The sequence below is a fragment of the Telmatherina bonti genome (assembly GCF_933228915.1).
Source record: "Telmatherina bonti genome assembly, chromosome: 23".
Lineage (NCBI taxonomy): Eukaryota > Metazoa > Chordata > Actinopteri > Atheriniformes > Telmatherinidae > Telmatherina > Telmatherina bonti.
In genome coordinates, this window is record NC_136632.1 from 5,788,773 (window position 1) to 5,811,546 (window position 22,774).

Below are 22,774 nucleotides of genomic sequence, written 5' to 3' on the forward strand. Positions count from 1 at the left end.
GTTAAAGTGATCTGTTTGCTGTCTAGTTAACGGAGGGAAGGAGGACGATGGTGAAGAGGAGGGGTAGCGAGGGGGAGGAGGAGGAGGAGGGGGACTTTAGTGGAGAATGTAATAGGACACCATCGCTCTCTGTCTTTTCGTTCTCCTCCCTCTCTCCTCTCCTCTCCTGTTCTCTCTCTCTTCCAGTCAAGTCTGCTCTCTGCTCTTAGATGGAATAGCTGCATTTTTCTTCTGTGGTGTCACTGGAGGAACTGGAAACAAGTGTTAGCGAAGGGACGGGATAAGATCCAGGCCTGATCTGGTGGATCTGCCTTCTTCAGCTGGGAGCAGGACTGGAAGAAGCAGCTGGACGGTGAGTCTGATATAACCCGTCTGAGGGTGCCTAGGCTTCCTGTAGTGGCGTAGATCTCACAGTGGATGCAGAGAGGAGTTGGTGGGCAGCAGACTAACAGGTGCAAAGTCCCACCAGTGAGAGAAGCTGGAAACAAACCCAACTTAGTCATGGGATCACTTCACGCTTCTGTTAAATCATGTCATATAACACGAGAGTACTGGAAAATCTCTTTCTGTTTTAAATCCAGTCTTATTTTCCAGAATGAGAAACGACTTTTCAAAGTTATTCTCCAGAAAAAAAGACTTTAAAAGTATGAATCGTTCCAGTTATGCTCCAGAGAATTAAAACAGTTTGTCGTCATGTTAAACTGTGTAAAGTTGAGTTTCTTAGAATAAATTTCCCTGGAAGTTTAAGTAGCTAAAATGTATCCTCTTAGCTGCTCCTGCAGGCGTGTGTGTGATGGAACGAGGGTGTAAGAGAGCGGCTGACAACTGACAGACAGGGTGTGGTATGTGCACACTGTCCTGTTACAGCCAGGACACAAAGCAACTTGTTTACTGACAGCAGTTTTTATTCTTCCTCCGCAGTCAGACACGAGTCAGACTTTATTATACAAAGGTCCAAACGGGAAGAACCCGTTCTATCAATTAGTTGTGGCTGAATTACGCTCAACATGTTTAAAGCATTAAGGGAGCAGATGGGAGTCCAAAAACAGGAGGGGGGTGCACTCTGCTTGTGCAGCAATGCACAAGCGCTTTCTGCTTTTATCAATATTAGATTTTGAGCCGTGCCTCTGCAATGGCAAGACGGAATATTCATCAGGCTCTCAGCCAACGAACGAGAACAATAAACACAATTATCATCTCACCCCACTGGAAGTATAACTCTCTTCTCACCCGCTGCTCTGACCTCCTTTTTGCAGAGGCATTTAATTACTGCTGCTGAGATTCCCGTCAAACCCAGCTCTGGAATCTCTTGGCTCCAGCGCCCAAGAAAATTAATTGGAGTATTTATTATTTTTGCTCAAACGGGTAATGCACCGTTTTATTCGCGAGCCCCCTTTCATGCACAGGACCTCCACAGAGCGTGTGAGGAAGAGTGGTAGCAGGCTCATTCATCTCCTTCAATGGGGCAAAGCAAAGTGTCCAAACGTGGCCTCATGGGATGTCACAGACGGACTGCCCCGACGATGAGTTTAGCAGCTGCGAGTTTCCAGGCCGGACACTCTTCCACCGTCTCTCTGAGGGGGTGTTTGGTGTTCATGCAAAATAGTTCAAGGGGTCACCTCACCAAAAATGTAAAAAAATATTTAGTTTGTCACCCTCAACTGCAGGATTCATGTTGTCTCAGGTAATGAGGAGAGCGAGTCAAACTCATTACGACATAGTTGCAATGCCAGAGTTAAGAGCTGGGAACGTCTGCGGCTTGATTTTTTTTTATTTCATTCCTGTGCGGCTGGACTTGATTAGTCGAAAAACCTCCTTCAAGCCTGATGTCTGACCTGGCGAAGTTCAGGAGCAGCAGAAAAAATAAATAAGGAGGCAGTGAAGCCTGGCTTGCCCTCATAGGAAGCAGTGGTCTTTTGCTTTGGTCTGACAGGGTCAGATGGGGCATTTCATGGTCAATTTTCACAGAGAAAGACTTGAAGTTTGCTTATAAAGAACTGAGCCTCAATCACTTGCACTGTGCTGGGATAAAGGCTGAAACTCACCATGTGCATTTAAAGGATGTGCTCTGGTTAGGGTTTAAGTCATTTGTGTGTGTGTGTGTGTGTGTGTGTGTGTGTGTGTGTGTGTGTGTGTGTGTGTGTGTGTGTGTGTGTGTGTGTGTGAATGATGCAGCAGGAGAGGGGCTGCAGTGTACCGGCTGGGACCCTTTGGATGCGCCCCACGCTGCTTTATTGCTCTCAAGTGCAGCCAAAAAGATCTCATTCCTGTGTTTTCCATATGTTATCCTTCTGCACCTGAACAGCGGCGCTCCACCTCAGCTGTGTGTGAGTCAGGCTCCAGTCCACCACACAGAACACACACACACAGTCCAGCCTGTTTGTACACCACACCTCAAACTAAAACTTTCATTGCAATCATGTTGCTTTTTTATCTCCGTCCATCCATTTTTTATTGCACATCAATAAGACATGAGATCAGAGAATCCGCCTCCTGTTACACAAATGAATAAATAAAATCAAAATTTCAGGTCACCCGTGTGATGCAGTTTCGAACAACGCAGGTGGTGTAACTACCAGCTAGCCGAGTCTTGCAGGAGTTCGTGCACCTGCATTCATCAATAATTAAGCCGCTCTTGTCCCTTTAAGGACGGAGAACAAGAGGAGGATGAGGCGAGCGCTTATCCGGCAGCTCTTTTGTGCATATTTACCTCATCCATATTTAAGAGAGGTACATTTGCAAGGATACAGAAAGTGATGGGATTTAAGGGACATGTTGTCTTTTTCATCTGGCTCTTCCTTTACTTCAGCTTTAGCGTCCCTGGATCTGTCAGATTCGTTGTTTTTACTGTAAATATCAGTCAGTTTTTTATCTTTAAGGGTTTGTTGCCCCAGGAGAGTTTATATAAGCAGAAACTATATTACAATCAAAATCAAAAATTAACACAAAATGAATTTCTGTGTCCTTGAATTAATATAAAATAGAATTTTAAATTCCAGGATGAATAGTTGAAATGTTTGCCTCCTGCCTTTGATTGCCACTCACCTGTACTGCATGCATTGTCTTTCCTCTGTCCACATGTACACAGATAGGTAACTGAGGCTTAGTGGGATTTTTCTGTGTCTGAGTTTTAAACCACATGCAGTTTTTTAACACTGAAAATTAACTCGGGAGTTTGCATGTTCTTCCTGTGTAAGTGTGGGTTCCTCCCACTACAATGGACTGGTAATATCCTGCCTCTCACCTAGTAGCTGCTGGGATAGATTCCAATTCCCCACTACCTTAAACTGGGAGAAGCAGCAGAAAGATGGATGGATGGATGGGTGGATGGATGGATGAATAGAAGGATGGATGAATAGAAGGATGGATGAATAGATGGATGGATGGATGGATGGATGGATGGATAAATAGATGAATGGATGGATGGATGGTTGGATGGATGGATGGATGAATAGATGGATGAATAGATGGATGGATGGATGGATGAATAGATGGATGAATAGATGGATGGATGGATGGATGGATGAATAGATGGATGGATGGATGGATGAATAGATGGATGAATAGATGGATGGATGGATGGATGAATAGATGGATGGATGGATGGATGGATGGATGGATGGATGGATGAATAGATGGATGAATAGATGGATGGATGGATGGATGAATAGATGGATGGATGGATGGATGAATAGATGGATGAATAGATGGATGGATGGATGGATGAATAGATGGATGGATGGATGGATGGATGAATAGATGGATGAATAGATGGATGGATGGATGGATGGATGGATGAATAGATGGATGGGTGGATGGATGGAGCTTATTTTCGAATAATTTGGAGTTGAAATATTAAGGTTTTTTTCCCACTAAGTACGATGCAGAATTGCAAATAAATTGTAAAGATTCTAAAACAAGCTAGCAAGGTGGCAAAACATGGAAACAAACAAACATGGATTCTAAATCAAGCAACTAGGATATCATGCTGATGCGACAAAAGAAAAGAAAAACGAGGCACTTGGTTCAAACTGTTCTATGAAATAGAAGAGAGCTCCAGGAGTTTCATTGGTTAATCCAGGATGTGAAGCTGGACCACGGCCGCTTAAGAACAGACTTTAGGACGTCGGTGAGACAGTTTAAGTATCTGCTTTAGCAGCTAGCCGCTAGCTTGAAGAAGCAGAGAGCAATAAGATGCTCGGTCATAGCGATACAAAGTTTGCATGAAGCAACATAGTGACACTTAAATATCTCACGACTGGTTCTGGTGACGCTGTCAACACGCCTCTTCTGATTGGTTGACAGTGTATCTGTCGGATGGGAATATCAAGAAAAATCTACCTCAGTTCACGAAAATAAAACTCGCAAAGTGATTGGACAGAGATTTGTCATTCCCATTGACTTGACCTCGATTCGATATAAAGAAATTGTCAAATTAAATGGACGAAATAATCAGTGGGTAGTTCCTGACACTGCCACATTTTTAAATTTGCCAGAAATGTTAGTTTGCTTTAAGCCCTCTGATTGGCTTCTGTATTTTCAGCTGTGGGGACGAGAGCGCCACCTTATGGCTTTCCATGCTTCACTTGTGACTGTGTGTTTTTATGGTCAAGATTCCTTGCAAACCGCTGTGTGGTTGCAGCAGTTTTTTTTTTCTTTAGTAACATCCATGTTTTTGTGGACATGTGCATTTATTTAGTTTTTTCTCTTCTCTTATAAATTGTTCCTCACCAGATTTTCTCTTCAGGCTTTTTACACCTAAACTTGTTGTGAATTTGATCATTTCTAGGACTATATGTACCAGCTTATTGTGGACCTTCATTTTAGTCATTTTAACCACTGATCTTAACAGCTTTGATTTGCATTCAAGATAACTAAAAAAAAAACACAAAAAAAAAAACTAAGAAATCCAAAAAAGAATTCAATATTTTTCTATTTAGTAACCGAAATATGAATTTATTGTCTTTCAACATTTGTATCATATTGCTAAATAACATCTGTAGCTAACATACGTTGTAACATTACAAGAACATGAAGGTTAGCTGTTTTGGTGTCACTGCAAGAGAAACTACTACCTTAGGCTAAACTTATCATACGTTATTAGCTTAACATTGTATTAGCAAACCGCTATGTCTGCTAATGCTACAACTTCAACAGAAAGACACGTTATGCAAATGGAGGCCATATGACAGCATGTATCATGCATCAAACTCTCAATACTTGTAAAAATGATTTCTATTGTAGAAACAGATGACAGTTTGTTTTGTTTCTTTTGTAGCTTAATATCAGCAGCATGTTGGTGCTAACCGTGAAAAGACAGGAGGAAAAGTCTGGTTTGCTCTAGAGACAAAACCAGAACGATTAAGAATTTCTTAGGATTAGGATTAAGAATTTCTTTTTTCATCACACGCACTACCAAAACCAATGAAAACATTTACTCAGAGTCCATCTTTTTTCTCTTTGAAACCCCTCAGACTGGCGGCGGTGACTGGTGGTGCAGTTATGGGCACGCCGGAGGGGCTGGCCAGGCCACCTCTGGTGTCAGCTATGGCGTTCTCCCTCCTGGCTTTCTTCTTGGTCTGCAGCGGGGTCTCCAGCCTTCCTCAGCCTCTGCCGAGGGTCTTCCTTTCCTTTGAAGGTAAGAAAAAGGTGTCTGAGAGATGAGATATGGTTGCATTGTTGCCTTATGCTTAGTGTACTTCTACGAAACACATACTTGGTAATAAAACTTTGCTTGGGGTTCCATAATCATGGAGATTTGTATGCTTTTACTTTATGTTTACATTCTCATCCCCCAGACCGTACATTTCTATTTGCATACGATCTTTGTCCATCCTTTGTCCTGCAGTGTCGACCAAAAGTCAGACCTCAACAGGAGGTGGCACTGACTGTCAAGACGACCCTAAATCTGTTGGTAGTTAAGCTTTAATCACATCACTGTTTGCCTGCAGGCCTGCAAACTTTGCTACTGCTTCTCGTTTGCTTTTCTTCTTTAATTTTATTATTTTTACTACAAATTATTTATACATATTTGATGCTGTCTTGGAGGGAAAGCATTAGGCAGGTTTAACTGGTGTATATCTGGATCGCTGTGGATGGAGGGGTGTCTCCGTGTTATGCAGTAACCTTTTCATAGCAGCTGGATGGTGTGCAGGGAGCTGAAGGAGACGTTTGATCACCTTTCACTGCCTCTCGCTGTGGATTAGGCAGGCAGCTGAGGCCGTCCGTCACCCGGCTTTCAGTGCTCCGTTGGCAGGATCAGCAGTAAGCAGCTAAAGCAGGTGTTTTCCTTCTGCCTTCAGCTGGACAGATTCACCTTGTGTCATGTTTTTCCCCAAATTTGGGCTAAACTCTATCTTCTTACTTTAAGTCCTTTCTTTGCTGTCATGCTGTATTTCTTAGGGAAGTTTCCAGTTTGAGATGTTTTATATGAGGGTCATCGTGGGGAAAAAACCTAAACTGATGACATAGTTCAAGGAAAATCAGCACTAAGTATATTTCCATTTTTACAGTTTCCATCTGGGATACATAATGTTTTTGGTTTTTTTTTTTCATTTAATTTTATTTCACTTGCTACCAGAGCAAATTATGAGAAGAACTTATAAAAAAGACACATTCCCATCAGTTTAAAACTAAGAACGGTGTATATCCCCACTAGAAAAGAAAAAAAAAAAAGGATAGGCCAATGGTTCTTAAACTGAGGGTCCAGACCCCCTTGGGTTCACAAGATCATTTCAGGGGGTTGCCAAATTCATTCATGTCTTCATCTTCTTAACTGCATAGTCTAATTAAGGGTCACTGGAAAGCTGGAGCCGATCCCAGCAACCACTGGGCAAGTGGCAGGGAACACAATGGACACCTCGTCAGATAATTGTCAAAAATATATCGTCAAAATTTTAACTTTGGAATTTTTAGAAGAAGTGTCAAAATTAAACCATTAATACAAAAATAAATCTGTGAAATTTACACCCTAAAGATGCACTACAGAACTCTTGACATTTTTACAGGCAGGGTAGGAAATTGTGGAAAAATGGTTTGAGCAAGCTACATTTTGATCATACACATTTCAAAAGTCCAACAACCTTTTTTCAGATCTCCCCTGAAGCCTTAAAACACAAAAAAATGAAGACTTATTCCTGAGGGTTTAAGAGTGCTGGCTAGCATTATTAGCTACCATAATGTCCCTTGTGTTTAAGCGTTTACCAGATTTTCATGCTAGCAAAGCCTCTGGCTCTGGCTTAGTTGCCTTTGTAAGTCCTCCAAGCCTTGAGGGCACAACTCGTGCACAAAGAGGGACATGCGCAGAGGGGTTTCAGAGGTAGGGACAAATGGCTGAGTGACAAATCACCATCAAATCTTTGGTTCTGTTACAATGACTGGATGGTGTTTTTTTCTGTCATTTCCGTTCCACAAGTGACAAGTTTTTACTTTTTGTGTGTGTGTGTGTGTGTGTGTGTTTGTGTGTGTTTGATAGAAGCATTTAAATAATTGACTGCAACCGGGGTGTGAAGGGAATTCTATACAAATATAGTTAACCATGAACCTACCTTTACTTTTTTAACACATAAACAACAAAGTTAGTACATATGACATATGAAAGCTCTAAATTTGGCGATATTTCTATAAGAGCAGCTGATTTTTGGCATATAGGTGTGTTATTACCACTGTGAACATAATCCATCAAAAACACTTTATCCTTCTTATTTATGAAGATTCTGACCGTTTTCAAGCCTTGAGGATGCTGCAGGATGATTTCATGTCAGATAATTAAACTCTCTGTTGCTGTGAGGGGGTGGGGGTCACAAACACGCACCTAAAATTAAGTTAAAGAACAACAAACTGTGGTGGACATCCAGAAGAGGAAAATTTCTGGGAATATCTGAAAACTTACATCAATATAACTTAGTTATGACAGAAAGTGGCCATGTTTGAACATTTTACCATGTTAGCGTAAGATAACAAGGATTGTTCTGTTTACATAGTAATGATATCATTTCTTCATTATTTATAGAGATTAGTTAAATTATTATTATAGAAAACAAAGACTTCTTTCTTTATTGCTGCTGCCAGGAAGCCTTCACCTTGCCTTGCCTGAGGTCCTCTAATCGGGAAACAGATGCCAAACCACTGAAATGTCCAGCAGACATGTCTGGAACTTTCTGTACTAAACCAACTCTTTATTCCACTTGACTTTATCACAGTTGGCCTTTGCAGAGAAAATGATTTAATAAAGGTTTCCAGCTACAGATGCTGAAAGTATTTTAGGTGAGACACAAATGTTTCTCTTTGTGCATTTGACATATTTACTGATAATACACATCTTTACAAATCTCCTCAATGTTCCCTTTACTGTGACTTCACATAACCCTTGTGGTTGCAGAGATATATACTTTTTAAATTGTGCTTATAACTGTTATAATAAAGGACCGATTACCTGTCCAGTGCGTTCCTGCCTCTCGTCTGATGACTGCTGGGATAGGCTCCAGCTTCCCTGCGATCTTTAATTAGACTAAGCCGTCAAGGAGACGAAAGAATGAATGAATGAATAATTAATTTTAATGCCATTTTTAAGTAGACACTTAAAAAATAGGCACAGGGCTCTAAGGGTGAACACACTTCCAGTGAAATTAGTGTGCGCACACTGATTTTCCGTTCCTCATCAGTTTGTAATGTTGAGGAAATAAATTGTATTTTGTTGTGTTATAATGCCAGTTATAATGAGTGATTTTTGTCATGGAAACAAAAAGGCTGATTTCCCAAGTTGAAGCTAATTAACTAAATTAGCTTAAAAAAATAAAACAAAACAGCCTTTTTCAGTCTTGATGACAGAATAAACTAAGATGGATTGTCAAATGTAGGTAATTGCTTTCTTTTTTTGTATTTATTTGTTAGAATGTCTTTTTATTTTTGGTGTTTTACAGATTAAATTGAATTTAAAAATAGAAATAAAGTTATGGTTTGCTTTTAATTAGTTGTTATTTTTTGCTCCTGTGGATTGTCAAATTGCTGTCCTAAGGACCAACAGCGATCTCATCTTTCCTCTTGTGGACAAAATGACTTTATCACACTTTCTGTTTCTGTTTCCCTGCAGCAAGAATCGTAAATTAAGAGGCCCCCTTTATGTGTCTGAGTTGCATAAATTCCTCGGCAGCTTCTGTCCTTAATTTTTAATGTGTTTGATAAAGTAAATGTGTGTATTTCACATTTACAGGGGATTTATGAGAAAAGCACAGCGGGGAACAAGCTGAAAGGAGGATGTTTATTCAGGCTTTAAGAGCCAACATCAGGTGCAAGTTTACACTCCAGCTTTGATTTAACACTTCAGGGAGCACTGAGTGGATGCGAGTTTGCTCGAGTCAGAAATCATTGTGAACTCTTGGAATGAGCTCGGCTTGTTGAGCAGCAGATGTAGGGATCCTTTAAAGGTGGAGGCTCATTTTTCTTTCACAAACACTGAAAGTCCTCACCAAGGGGAGAACTCTGAGAGTTTGAGCTCAGGCCAAAGGGCCAGTAAAGCGATGGAGAAGACAAGCGCAGGTGGTTCAGCCCCTGCTGGGTGTCTGAAAGGTAACTCCTTAAAGCTTGTGCACTCTGTGGTTAATTCATTGTTTTCAGATGAAACAAAGTAATCCAGAAAAATCAGACAGCACGGTGGATCAGGGAAGACTTAAATATTCTCGTGTCACTGCTGAAACCCTATCCAGGGTTAAGGCAGGTTCGCTGGACTCCCATCACAGCCCCACTTCCTATGGAGACGCTGCAGTCTTTAACATTCCTCTTCCTTTACTCAGCTTATATTCTGTTTTGGAGGAAAATGCAGCACAAAAACCACATCATAAACAGTATAAAATGCAGTTAACCAGAATAATAAACTCTCAAGTGGTGCCTTTCTTGCCTCGATAATTAACACAGGCCTTTCCTAACAGAAAATCTATTTGGGGATACCCAGTGCCATAAAAGATAATTACTCCCCTCCAGTTGCTTTAAATGCCTCTTCTTCTCTCAGCATTCATTCTGGCATATTTTGTTGTAGTTTTGTGTGTTTTCTGAGTCAGAATGACTGAAATGCAAATAACGTTTATTTCTTCAGGTCAAAGTAAACTGTAGCTGTGCAAAGAAGTCAAACCATTTAAATCTCAGTCTTTATTTGCTGACATGAAAAAAAATTTTTTTTTCCTTTTTTCAGCTGCTCCGTTTTCTTTAAGATATATCGTCCATGCAGCTTCGCTCCCATGCTTCAATTAAACTTACAAAAGACTTTTATCAAGATTTTATCAACATTTAAGCATGCAGAGTTGCTGTGGGGATTACCCATTACCAGTGGTGTCCAGTCAGAATGGGCAGTGTCTACCCAAGACAGAAAGAAATAAATGGAATGATTCTGTTTTAATAATTATCCATCCATCCATCTTCTGCCATTTATCCGGGGTTGGGTCGCGGGGGCAGCAGCCTAAGCAGGGAAGCCCAGACTTCCCTCTCGCCAGCCACATTTGCCATCTCTGCGGTGGGATCCCGAGGCGTTTCTAGGCCAGCTGAGAGATATAATCCCTCCAGCGTGTCCTGGGTCTTCCCCGGGGTCTCCTCCCAGAGGGATGTGCCTGGAACACATCACCAGGGAGGTCCAGGAGGCATCCTAACCAGATGCCTGAGCCATCTCAACTGGTTCCTCTCGATGTGGAGGAGCAGCGGCTCTACTCTGAGCCCCTCCCGGATGACCGAGCTCCTCACCCTATCTCTAAGGGAGAGCCCGGCCACCCTGCGGAGGAAACCCATTTCAGCCGCCTGTATACGAGATCTCCTTCTTTCGGTCACGACCCACAGCTCATGACCATAGGTGAGGGTAGGAACATAGATCAACTGGTAAATCAAGAGTTTCGCCTTCTGGCTCAGCTCCTTCTTCACCACGACAGACCGGCGCAGAGCCCGCATTACTGCAGACGCCGCACCGATCCGTCTGTCGATCTCGCGCTCCATCCTTCCCTCACTCGTGAACAAGACCCCGAGATATTTAAACTCCTCCACTTGAGGCAGGACCTCACTCCTGACCCGGAGAGGGCAATCCACCCTATTCCGGCTTAGGACCATGGTCTCAGATTTGGAGGTGCTGATTCTCATCCCAGCCGTTTCGCCGCAAATCGCTCAAGTGAGAGCTGGAGATCACGACCAGATGAAGCCAACAGGACCACGTCATCTGCAAAAAGCAGGGACCCAATCCTGAGGCCACCAAGTCGGATCCCCTCAACCCCTCGGCTGCGCCTAGAAATTCTGTCCATATAAGTTATGAACAGAATCGGTGATAAAGGGCAGCCTTGACCGAGTCCAACCCTCACCGGAAACTAATCTGACTTCCCGGCAATGCGGACCAAGCTCTGACACCTGTCGTACAGGGACCGGACAGCTCGTACAAGGGGGTCCGGTGTCCCATACTCCCGGAGTACCCCCCACAGGAGCCCCCAGAGGACACGGTGGAATGCCTTCTCCAGGTCCACAAAGCACATGTAGACTGGTTGGACTCCCATGCCCCCTCCAGGACCAGTCAAGATTCGATGCAATGTATTGATTTGCCTTGACTAGGTTATTTATTATGAACTGGCTTGAACTGGAGTGTCTGTAAAGCCCTGAGATAACATCGTTGTTAAGTGGCGCTATACAAAAAAAAAAAGAGCTGAATTGAATTGAATTAATGCTGAGTAAAGATGTTGCAGTTTGTCATATCATTTAGTATAGAACATGCTGGGCTGTTCATTATTCACCATAATTTCTTGTCACCATAACTTTTACATGATTCTATTATTCCCTTACAGATTATCAAAGTGGGATGTGTGTGAGGATGAGTGGGAACTATATAACTCATTTCTGTGCCCTTTTATTCTTTTTTTATAATCATTAACCTCCATATTTATACCAGGATGATACCACTGTGGTTTGAGCCAGTTAAGCTTAAGTAAAGTTTTTTGTTTGTTGTTTTTTGTGTGGAATATTTTCTTTAAAATATCTGTAGTTTTGCTTCTGCTGCCAAGGAAAAATGTGAAAGGAAAATGACAATTTAATTTCAAGCTTGGAAAAAGATGATCTGGCACATGACAGATTAAACTGGAAGATTGACAGAGTCTGGTGTTCCATCACAGATGTTTCTTCTAATGCTCTGTCATGTATTGTCATAGTTACCGTAAGCCATCTAGCATTCCTTTTTATTAATATTAATGCTGAAATAATGTTTAAAATCTTGAATTAATCTAAAAACTGGAGTGGAAGCAGCACATTTTATTTCATTTTATTTCATTTTAGTTTAGTTTAGTTTAGTTTAGTATATATTATTCAGCATAAAATTACTAAATTATTTATGGTTTTACCTATATATATATATATATATATATATATATATATATATATATATATATATATATAAATATATGTGTGTGTGTGTGTGTGTGTGTGTGTGTGTGTGTGTGTGTGTGTGTGTGTGTGTGTGTGTGTGTATTTAATATCTAAATGTCTTTAGGGTTTTTTTTTTAATTAACAAGTCTTTTTTAATATAATTCAGAAAGAGCAAAATTAACAGTTTTTTTCTATTTAAACATTTACTGGGTCTTCCTCAAACTAACAAATACAGTATTAGTTGTATTAAAACACTGTGCAACCATAACAGTATGTCACACCTGTTGCAAACACATGATGCTCTGGATGACATGGTGTTTCCACATCCTGATAGTTGAAAGATGAGCACCATATAAAAAAAGCAGCTACTGTCTGAATTTTGTATATTAAATACACGGCCTGCTGCTCCTGCTACCGTTTCTGCTCAGCTGTTGCCAAAATGACAATCTGTGAATTGTGGGGTCAGAAAACCTGTCTCATTTATCCCCCCTGGCTGACAGATGGTGCAGTGGTCTGTGTTTACGATCAGGATCATTTAACCTCATCAACCGTCTCACCCTGTTCTGGCAAACCTCCATATCCAACACAAAATTGACATAGAAATACAGTAGACACATTGTGGATGTCAACCAATACAAACGTTTCAGAGTGAGTGGACCTGAATGGGGCTTTTTGGTGTTAATGGAGATTTTTGCTCACAGACCCATCAGAGAAGCTTATTAAAATGATGTGTGTAGTTTAATGAGCGCTCCTCTGGTCTGGTATGAGCCAGATGTGCCATAACCCTGAACAGAACCAGGCATGGAGATCAGGAACCAGGTGTGAGAGTAAATGCACCAATTCCTCTTCATGACTCATTACGATTTGTGGTCACCCCCATAATTCATACAGAAGTTATATTGTTTATGCAGAGTAGCTTCTTGTCTGTTTGCATGGTGTGGGAGTGTGTATGTATGTCAATAGATCTGAGAAAGTGTGTGACTGCATTTCTTACTGGGATACTGGTACATTCACATTGGCACTCTTTGGTCTGCTTTAAACTAACTTCGCTCCTCATTCATGGATAGTTTAGTCCATTTGGAGCAGTGTGAACCATCAGGAAATGTTGTGTAGAATGTAATGTTGCAGAAGATGTTAGATGCTGTGTGTTCTGCTGCTCATACTGGACAGGTTCAGATAAAGTCTCCACTAGGTCTGAAGACCAAAGTAAAAAAAAAACAAAAAACAAAGACTGAATGAATCTATTGTAGTTCCGTTGTTTACTTACGGTGAACAAGCTAGTTTTGGTCCTGGCCAATCACTGAGCCAGATTTTCTTTCTTTTATCTGGTCTGTGGTCACATAACAGGGATGTCCAGTTCTGGTTTTCAAGGGCCACAATCCTGGAGATTTTTCATGTATACCTGCTCCAACACGCCTGACTCAAATTAATCACTAATTGTGCAGAACTTCATTGGCTGTTGGGTCCATTCAATAGAATCCAGGTGTGTTGGAGTACAGAAACATTAAAAACCTGTAGGACAGCGGCCCTCCAGGACCGACTTTGGGCACCCCGGTTGTATAGAGAGAATACTTCCCCTAGTGAGCAGTTGTTGTAACTACATAACGTTGTCTGCTTCAGTAAAGTGCAGTGTGAACACAAACAAAACCAAACAAAGGTGCCAAAACTTTTGGAATTGCCACCCAATTGAAGCAAATCCCTCCCCCAGACTATCCTGGTAAAAACATACTGCCGCCAGTAGGTTCCAGTCGCTACAAAAACTGCTGCATTTGTTGACTAGTTGATCATCAAATTTCTGTGTTTTTGCTCTAAAACAATTTAACTGGTTTTCCAAAAGGCCATTCATCCTGCATAAAAGCAGAAAGCTATTAAAGATTTCTCATATAACAAAATTTTCATCTCATATAAAATGCTTCAAAATTTGTAAAATGGTTTTGTTTTTCACACTGGAGAGGACTCATCTCTGTTCCTGGACACCCAAGAATCCCTAAATATCACACACTGCATCTAACCAAAGTTTACAGTATCCCTGCTGGATATTCAGTTAGTAATCGTCAACCCCACCCTAACTTCTGTCTTTACTTGGCCCCCTGATTAAAACATTTCTGAACATGTCACTGCATTTGAAAGGTAAACTTTCCACTGATTGTTGGTTTTCCAGTGTTGTAACCAGCATGTAGTTATGAAACAGTCTACAGAATGCTTTGAATGCCAAAATAACATCAGTACAAAGTAGATTTCACTGCTTTTTTTGTGAGGTCAAGCGCTTAAAATAAAACTTCTTTTAAAATTAATTTGTGTACGTGACGTATAACGTATTCCAGAAATAAACAAAGTTGGCTCCCTGCTTCTCGTCTTTTCAGTCATACCTTGTAAAAACTACATAAGTACCAGTTTCACCGCTATTTTCATTATAATTTTGAAGTACCAGTACCACCAATTCCAAATAGAAATTAGCATTAGGAATTAAGTGTTTACATGGTCGTTTTTCATCAGTTTAAAGCAGAATTAACTTTCATTCAGGAATTAAACAGGAATTAAAACTTCCATGTAAACGCACGGACTAACAAGCCCCGGAGGAGAGTTTTGTCTGCAGCATTATGTTAATTCTTTGCTAACAAGAGGCAGCTTCCTGCCTCTGTTTTACATTACAGTTGCACATCTAATAATGAAGCTTGTGATGTAAAATCAGGGATGCTGTTTTTACACTGCCTGTCAAATCTGTCTGCAGTGACAGAAAGAGACATACTGCAAATAGCTGGAAATTAGCAGTGCATGATGGCTGATGTTGACGAAGATGCCTGCAGCTTGAGACTGACAGTTCCTTCATCAGTCAGTCTGTCGTGCTCGCTGCGTTGAGCTATTCCTGTCTCTGACCTTGCCAGCCTCATTGAATGTTTTAATATTCTTGCCCTGCAACATGTTGAAAGAAAATCGATGGTTATCAGCTCAGGCCAGGCAGCGTCTCCTTAGCACAAACTGTTTTTTCATTTATGTTCTGCATGCATTTCTGTCTGTAGTCTGATGTGTGATGGAAACATAGCTTTTTCAACTGTACAATAACTACTGGTATATCAGCGTTTTCCATCAGCGGATCTCTACTTCATTCCTTTTCCATTATTGGTAACATTTTGCAACTCAAATGGATTTTCTTTAAGCACCTGAGTGTTAAGTTCTCAACCAGCTGCAGCAGGTGCTTAAGTCATTGTTGTCCTTGTAGCAAATCTTGACCTTCCCTCACCATCGGAGACAGCTCTAACATCCAAGTCAAACAGAAAATTCAGCATCAACTTTTATTATTTAATTAATTTGATTTATTTAAGCACAATACCATAAAATAATCTTTCAGGTTAGGTCAAAAGCTTACCATAAAAGAGAGAAAAAAAGACCATTCCCTGATTGAGCAAGCAGTAAAAGAAAATAGGAGCTCCACCTGGTTGTGCATTTCCCTTTTGCGTGTCTTCCATGACCAGTAAACACATCAGCACTGGAATTTCTCTGACCCATATCTCCTGCAAGCCACCCCTCACTGTGACAGCCTCTACAACAGCCTCCCTGATGGTAAAATCATGGAGATTTACTGTCTGAGAGGGGGGGTGAGGCAACTAGAGGCTCCTGATGTTTGCAGGTGAGAGGTCACCATCTAAAAGGCACGGTAGCTGATGGCATGAGTTGGTTCCACTGTCGGTAGCATGTAAAGGGAAGGTCAGGTGCTAATTGGGGCACTTGGAAGCAAACTACCCTGCTGAAGGGGGGCTATGATTGAGCTGTTTGTAATCTCAAGTTTCAAATCTTACTGGGAATATTAGCCACCTTCGCAGGCCAGCCATGCAACAGGACCCACCGTGACATTAGCGCTGGATAACATCACTCTGCACGAATAATCAAGTCTAGCGTGTCATATTCAGACACAGAGTCTGCGTTGGGAAGAAGGCGGCACATGGGAAGCATGGCGTTCCGTGCAGCCATATGATTTCCATTAGAAATGTCTGGTTACAGATAATTGGCAACAGACAACAATCAGGAAATTAATGAGACACGGAAGATAAAGAATCCACCCTGTCAGAGCCCACTCTGGCTTCTGTGTTGCAGTGCAGCACTTTTATGCACGCTGGTTGCATTTTAAGTGCAGAGAGTAGCCTGCCTGGGAATGTAGAGTATGCCTGTTGGACAGACAATCGGACGACTCTGTCAGCCAGCGCAAGACGTCCTGGGTGGTCTTCTTCCTCCAGATTGACACCTTAACTTCTCCTTGGCCATATTTACACTGCACAAGCGATCACCTCATACTGTATAAAAAGACTTACCAGCAAATGTTCTGAGCACAGCCATATTTTTTTTTTTTTTTTTTTATCTCTGTGGGTTACTTGTCAGTTGCCAAGACAAAGTTTTTCACTGGTCGAGTATGTGTGGTTTGTCTGCAACGCATTAGGTAAGTGCAACCATCCAGAAGTGAACTCAAGAGCTCTTAGGATTGTCCAGACTAAGAGCAGCGGTATTTGGCAGCAGGTTTGAAGTCAGATAAGCTCCTGCTTCAATATTTATCGAGATGGGTGACGGGGGTCCTCCTACCAGCTGCCCCTGACAACCACAGAGCCGGTTCTCCTTGAATTAAATGGGAAGCCCTCCTCATTAGCATAGAGTTAATGCGTGCATGTGGCCTTTCAGGTAGGAAGCCAATTGATGAGGGAGAATTTGCATTTGGAGAGAGTAAGGTTGGCTTGTAATTGGCTCAGAATCCCATCTTGGAGTGTTTTTAATTGGGTGCGAGGACATGTTGGCTTGTGTTCAGACACTGGTATTGATTTTTTTTTTTTTTTTAAAAAGGGAATTCAACACTTCAGACAGTGAAAGCTTTTAATCCCTACACTACAAAGACTAATCCCGTGTCCTGACAAAATAATCCTATATTGTTGATTTTTATCACTTCGGCATGTCAAGAGAAAAGCATGTTTGGCAGCTATTCCTGTCAAGATAAACTACAACAATGCAGTTTCTTTTGCAGTTCTTCCTTTTATAATTATCCTCCATCAGATTGGAGGAAGACTTCCGTAGCTACTGGGATGACACCAGTTCAGACAGTTTGCACCAGCTCCTAAAACCTCCAGAACTACAAGATCCCACATATTTTCCATCCACTGTGAAAAATGTCTCATTTTTGACAATGCTGCGTTTCAACAAACCACTCCTTGTATCGACATCCCACACTGAAACCATGGCTCTGTTGTTTACAGCCGCAGGAACGGCATTCAGATCCAGTTATTTGATCATGGAAGTAATTTCGGGGGCAAAGTTTGTCAGGAAAGACTGAACATTTTGACGGAGCCTCATTGTGGCTGTAGCATATTTTCCGTTCCTGGATGTACTGTATAATCACAACAGCAACAACAAAAAAGCTGGGAAGTGAGCTCTGCAGTCTCCACTGCACTTTAATTGCTGCCATGTACCCAGACACTACAAGTCGCTTTATGTCGCCCACATTTTCTACTATATCCACACTGCTTTTTACCACAGTCAGTCATGCTGATTTTTAAAATATCTGCAGGATGCCATACTTCATGCCTTTTAGGGTTATAGTACTGTAATCAGTCCCATGAACAAGAAATTTTGTTCAGGCTTTTGTGACAACTTAATAAAAATACCGTGCTGTCTAAATATGAATCAAAAGAGATGAAAGGTTCTCCTTGCAGAATGCTCAAGTGTTCAATATAGGGTGTTGTTATTTAACTGGTTGAATAGGGTGTTGAGGGTGTTGTTATTTAACTGGTTCAGAAAGTTTAGTTATTAAGCTTTAAAATGTAAGAAATAAACTAAAGCACTAAAGGAAAATAAGCACTTTTACTGTTATCATGCTGCATTCCTTTAGGTTGACAGGTACCACATATCCCGCTGCAAGAAGCCAGAGTGTTGCACAACCTCAATTTTTAGCCAGTTAACAGCATGACCCCGCCTACCTCCATTAGCTAGTCAGCTTCCATTAGCTCTGGGTTAGCTCGGTTAGCTCTTAGCTACAGGCAGGTCGGAGTTTGTGAGATGTCAATCATCCGCCCCCATTGTCACAGCCCCCCTCTCAGCTCCACCTCAATTCAATTCAATTCAATTTTATTTATATAGCGTCAAATCAGGGCAATGCCATCTCAAGACGCTTTACAGACAGGGAAAAAACAAAACAAAATGAAAGCCAATTCATAATAGCCTATATAAGGAAACCAACAGATTGAGTTGGAGGCTCCAACTCAATCTCCCATCTCTTTGCCCATTTTTGTATTCTGTGGAAGAGACGACGCGGGGGATGCTGCCAAGGTGGCGATAGTAGAAACCGCCTAATGAGCTTCACTTCAGCTCTTTATAAACATACAGGTTACGTCACAGAGCCTCTGTCAATCTTTTATAGACAGTCTATGGAATTTACTTTCATTTTCCTGGATTTTACCTTATGCCCATCCATTTCATTCTAGATGCTTTTAAACTCGAGCATCTTGTGTAAAATTTCTTGCTGATAAGCTTTTTGAAATACAATTTTTATTTTTGTTAAACTGAGTAAAAAAAAAAAAAAAAACATCCTTTAGGTAAGTAAAACCTGAGGAATTTAACTGGTTTGCTCTACAGTCTGAGAAAGTATTCATGTGGGTGTTGTTATGGTGGTCTGGGATGTTTCCTGTAAAGGAGGCTGTGAACTGGACTGATTCTTCTGCTGCGCCTCAGAACTGGAAAGTTCAAGTGCATCAAGATTAGCAACTTTCTTCTTTATGAATAGCAGTTGGGTTAGATGGTATCCTGAAATGGTCCAAGCAGTCAGGGAGATCATGCGTGGTTGCTTGTCTTGTGATGGGCTGGTGATATGTCCAGGCTCTTCCCTGTCTCCTGCCCTATGCCAGCTGAGATAAACCAACATGTGAGGAATGTGTTTTGCACATGCTATCTGCTGCAGAGAAAGAAATCTGTTGTTTAATACTGAATGACCTCTGGAGTTTCCTTGCCAAACAAAAGGCTTTTGTGCTGCTTGCGCTTGGTCACATAACACACTTCTCCACCACCTTGCCCTTTCCACTCCACTGTCCACTGCATCGATCAGATGGGATTATAGCACCACTGGTCTGCCATTCAACCAATGGGGCATCATGGGTCAAAGCTCAAAGTCAAAGTAGGACTCAGAAGACTGCTGTGAGGTCCACCGGGAGGTACAAGGCCCACCTGCTCACATTCATAATAGAAAACCCTCAAGCTGTCATCTTACTCTTGCTTATTTTCTTCTTCTCCTTTGGTTCTCTTAAAGGCCCTAGCCTCAATCAATGATGGTAAAGAAAAACAACAACACTCTCACAACTTCATCTTCTTCTGACTCAATCTGGTTTTTGTGTATGATCCCTAAAAACCTTTTGATTCCCATCTTAGCGCTGACAGAAGTGAAAAACACCTAAAACCTCATGAAGTTTTTCGACAATGCCTCGGTAATGATGTGCTCACTCAGTATTGACAGTCTTCCCTTTACATGATCTCAGCAATGAGGAATGCATATAAACACGTGTCTAATGAACTACATGTGGTCCAGTTTTTCCCCAACACACAGATATAAACAAAATATCTGCACTCCAGCTTTTGTTTTCTCCTTTGATAAAATCTCTGACGTCATGGTTTGAGAACAGAAACTTGGGGCTGTCAAATATAATCATTCAGATAGTTTGAGAGAGTGAAGCTGGACTCCACACCTGGCCAGATTAGTCCATCTCATGCTACAATTACAGATTCAGCAAACACTTGGTCTCATTAGTCGTCCTTGGCTGCATGGAGCAGCTCTCCTCGCTCTGCTAGCAGGTGCACCATCTGGCAAGTTAAACTTTAAATGCGGCTCTCCAGTTCTGCAGCCATGACTCATATGTTTGTATGAGACTCAAAACAGCACACTGAGAAGAGACCAGATCCAGCAGCATGTGGACTCCAGAGGGTTTCAGATTGTGTCTCACTAAGTAAGCTGGATCCATGTGACACACCCCTGCTGCGTCCCATCTTAGCAGCAGGCTTAGCTGGCCTTCCACCCTCACAAGGGAACATGAAAGTCTTCTATTTTCCCCCACTGTGAAAACAATTCAGAGTTCACCATAATATTAAGCACTTATTTCACCCCACCACACCCCTTTCTTCCCGTGGTTGGATGTTCTGGAGAGGGTCTGCCAGGAAGAATAAACATTTTCCTGTTTTGCTAAAAGATCTCTTCTTGAAATGCTCAATGTTGTATAAAAATCTTTACTTTCAACAAAACATTCACTTATGGAGTTATAATTCTCTTCCATAATTTAATTAGTTTGACAATTAATCTACAAACTAGAACTTCACATTGAATGACTTACACTAACTAGCTTAATAGCTTAGCTAAAATGCTAAAATCTTGAAATGCTAATGATGATATTGAGCTAAACTATTGATATTATTAGCTTAAATAGCAGAAAACCATAATAATTTACTAAAATTATGTAAGCTTTAAAAGAAATATTGAATATAAATACGACTTCTTGCTGTGATTTCAACACATGGTTAGCCCTAATCTCCTGGTAGCTAGCTTACCCTAATGAAGTCTAGCGACACCAGGCAGAAAGCCCAGAGTTGCTGTTGAGCATGTTGCAGTTATCACAAAGAGTTTATATCATTGAGGCTGGAAATGTGGAGTTAATTTTGAAGTACTATTTGTCAACATGTCATTGTTAAAGTAGCCAAGACTTTGAAGATCCCACATCTATGGTTTATGATATTATCAGTTCAGAGAATCAGGAGGAATCACTGTGCGCATGGGACAAGACTGAAGGTCATAACTGGATGCTCGTGATCTTTGGCCTCACCTTTACATTATGCATTCATACATAATGGAAATCCCTACACGGACACAGGGATACTTACACAAACCACACAGTTCACCCAGAAATCTACAAGCCAAACAAAATTGCTGCTATCAAATAAAAAAAAGAGTTCATATTTTCCATGAAATGCTAAAATGTTCCAGTTTCAGCATCTGAAATTGTGTTTATGTTCCACTGGGACTAAAATCTGGGTTGATGGGATTTTTTTAAAATCATTGTTTTCTGTTTTTACTTGCATTATAGGCAGCATTCCAACTTTGTCTGCAACTATGCTGTAAACGTCAGCGATTTTTACCAAGTTAATCATGTATGCAGTGTTTTCCTTTAGTAAGCTTACAAACCAAAAGAAAGCATAATGTGATACAGGAGATCATCTACGCCCTGGTACATTATGCTGCTTTTACCACCAAACACCAAGAAGTTACCTTATTATACTTTTTTTTCTTTTTACAGATATTTGGTTGTAAAAACTGTTTTATTCCTCAGAAAAATAACAAAAACCTTGAACTTTTTAATGAGGTGCCTTTGGTTTTGAAAAGTTACCATAAATCTAATCCAATAATTTATTTTCAAATATTCAGTATGGTGTGAAGCTGCTTATCAAATCAGTTGACTAAAATATTCCTAATTAGCTGTTAGTGAGAGTTTTAGGGTTGATGGCTGCACTCTGGCAGACCTGCGACGTCATATCTTCAGTCTTTTTTGGGTTAATATTCCTTAGGCACGCAGTGATCACTGGTGTTATCGGTGATGCTCTCTTTATTGGAGCCTCGAACAATGCTACTGTTGTTTTTACAAGATTCTAATCTGCTTGAAGAGTCTTCACATTTAATTTAGTCTCTGATTCATCTATGTGCATGTTTGATTCTATATGCAAAGGCAGATGCTCTCACTTCAACATACTGTTGAAAAAATACTCTACTCGCACTTTGAGATGTAAAGCAATTCATCTAAAGACAGCTGAAGAGGAGAGTGAAGAGTCGTGGGAAACTTGGTTGTCTCCAAATTGGTTAACTTGTCTTCATGGAAAGTTAAACACTTCAGGCTTTACATGGAGAAAGAACAAAAAAAACAAGCTGTGATGAGAGTGAGGGGGTGCCTCAAAAAGCCACTTTCCAGCTAGATGAAAGGCCTCACAAGCATATGCCAAACAATAATGAAAATGTGACTTTAGCCTGAGGGACTGAAGCAAAGTGCAGGACAACCTGTTTGTTGATTAGAGGAGGGGATACAAAGAGCTGAGAGGGTCAATACAGGGAAGGAAATGGAGGGTGTAGATCTACATTGCTTCCCCCACAACCCCTCCTCTGGCTGTAGATTGAAAAAGTGATAAATATGCATGAGTTTGGCTTCAACAGTGGAGTCCTTTGATGGTATTGGTGAAAATCTATCTGTGCAGTAAATAGGCTGAAAATAACAGTGTGAGGATGTTTACGCCCTCTGTGTGACTGGAAAAGACTCCAGGAATTTATTTAGACATTTCGTTAATATACTGTATCACATGTTTAAGCCTTTACGTATGTAGCCCAAATATTTTGTCAGAA

The 22,774-nt window shown here is 41.0% G+C and overlaps 1 protein-coding gene across 1 annotated transcript in view; it reads left to right on the forward strand.

Annotated features, from left to right (window-relative positions):
* Window positions 1-214: 214 nt before the first annotated feature.
* Window positions 215-22,774, forward strand: part of sema3c (sema domain, immunoglobulin domain (Ig), short basic domain, secreted, (semaphorin) 3C) — a 57,116-nt gene continuing 34,556 nt past the window's right edge. Inside the window, exons 1-2 of the mRNA XM_079263231.1 lie at window positions 215-352; window positions 5,475-5,638. Of these exons, the coding sequence (XP_079119357.1) occupies window positions 5,503-5,638 (136 nt within the window). The 5' untranslated portion in view covers window positions 215-352; window positions 5,475-5,502. The remainder of the gene's footprint in view (window positions 353-5,474; window positions 5,639-22,774) is intronic.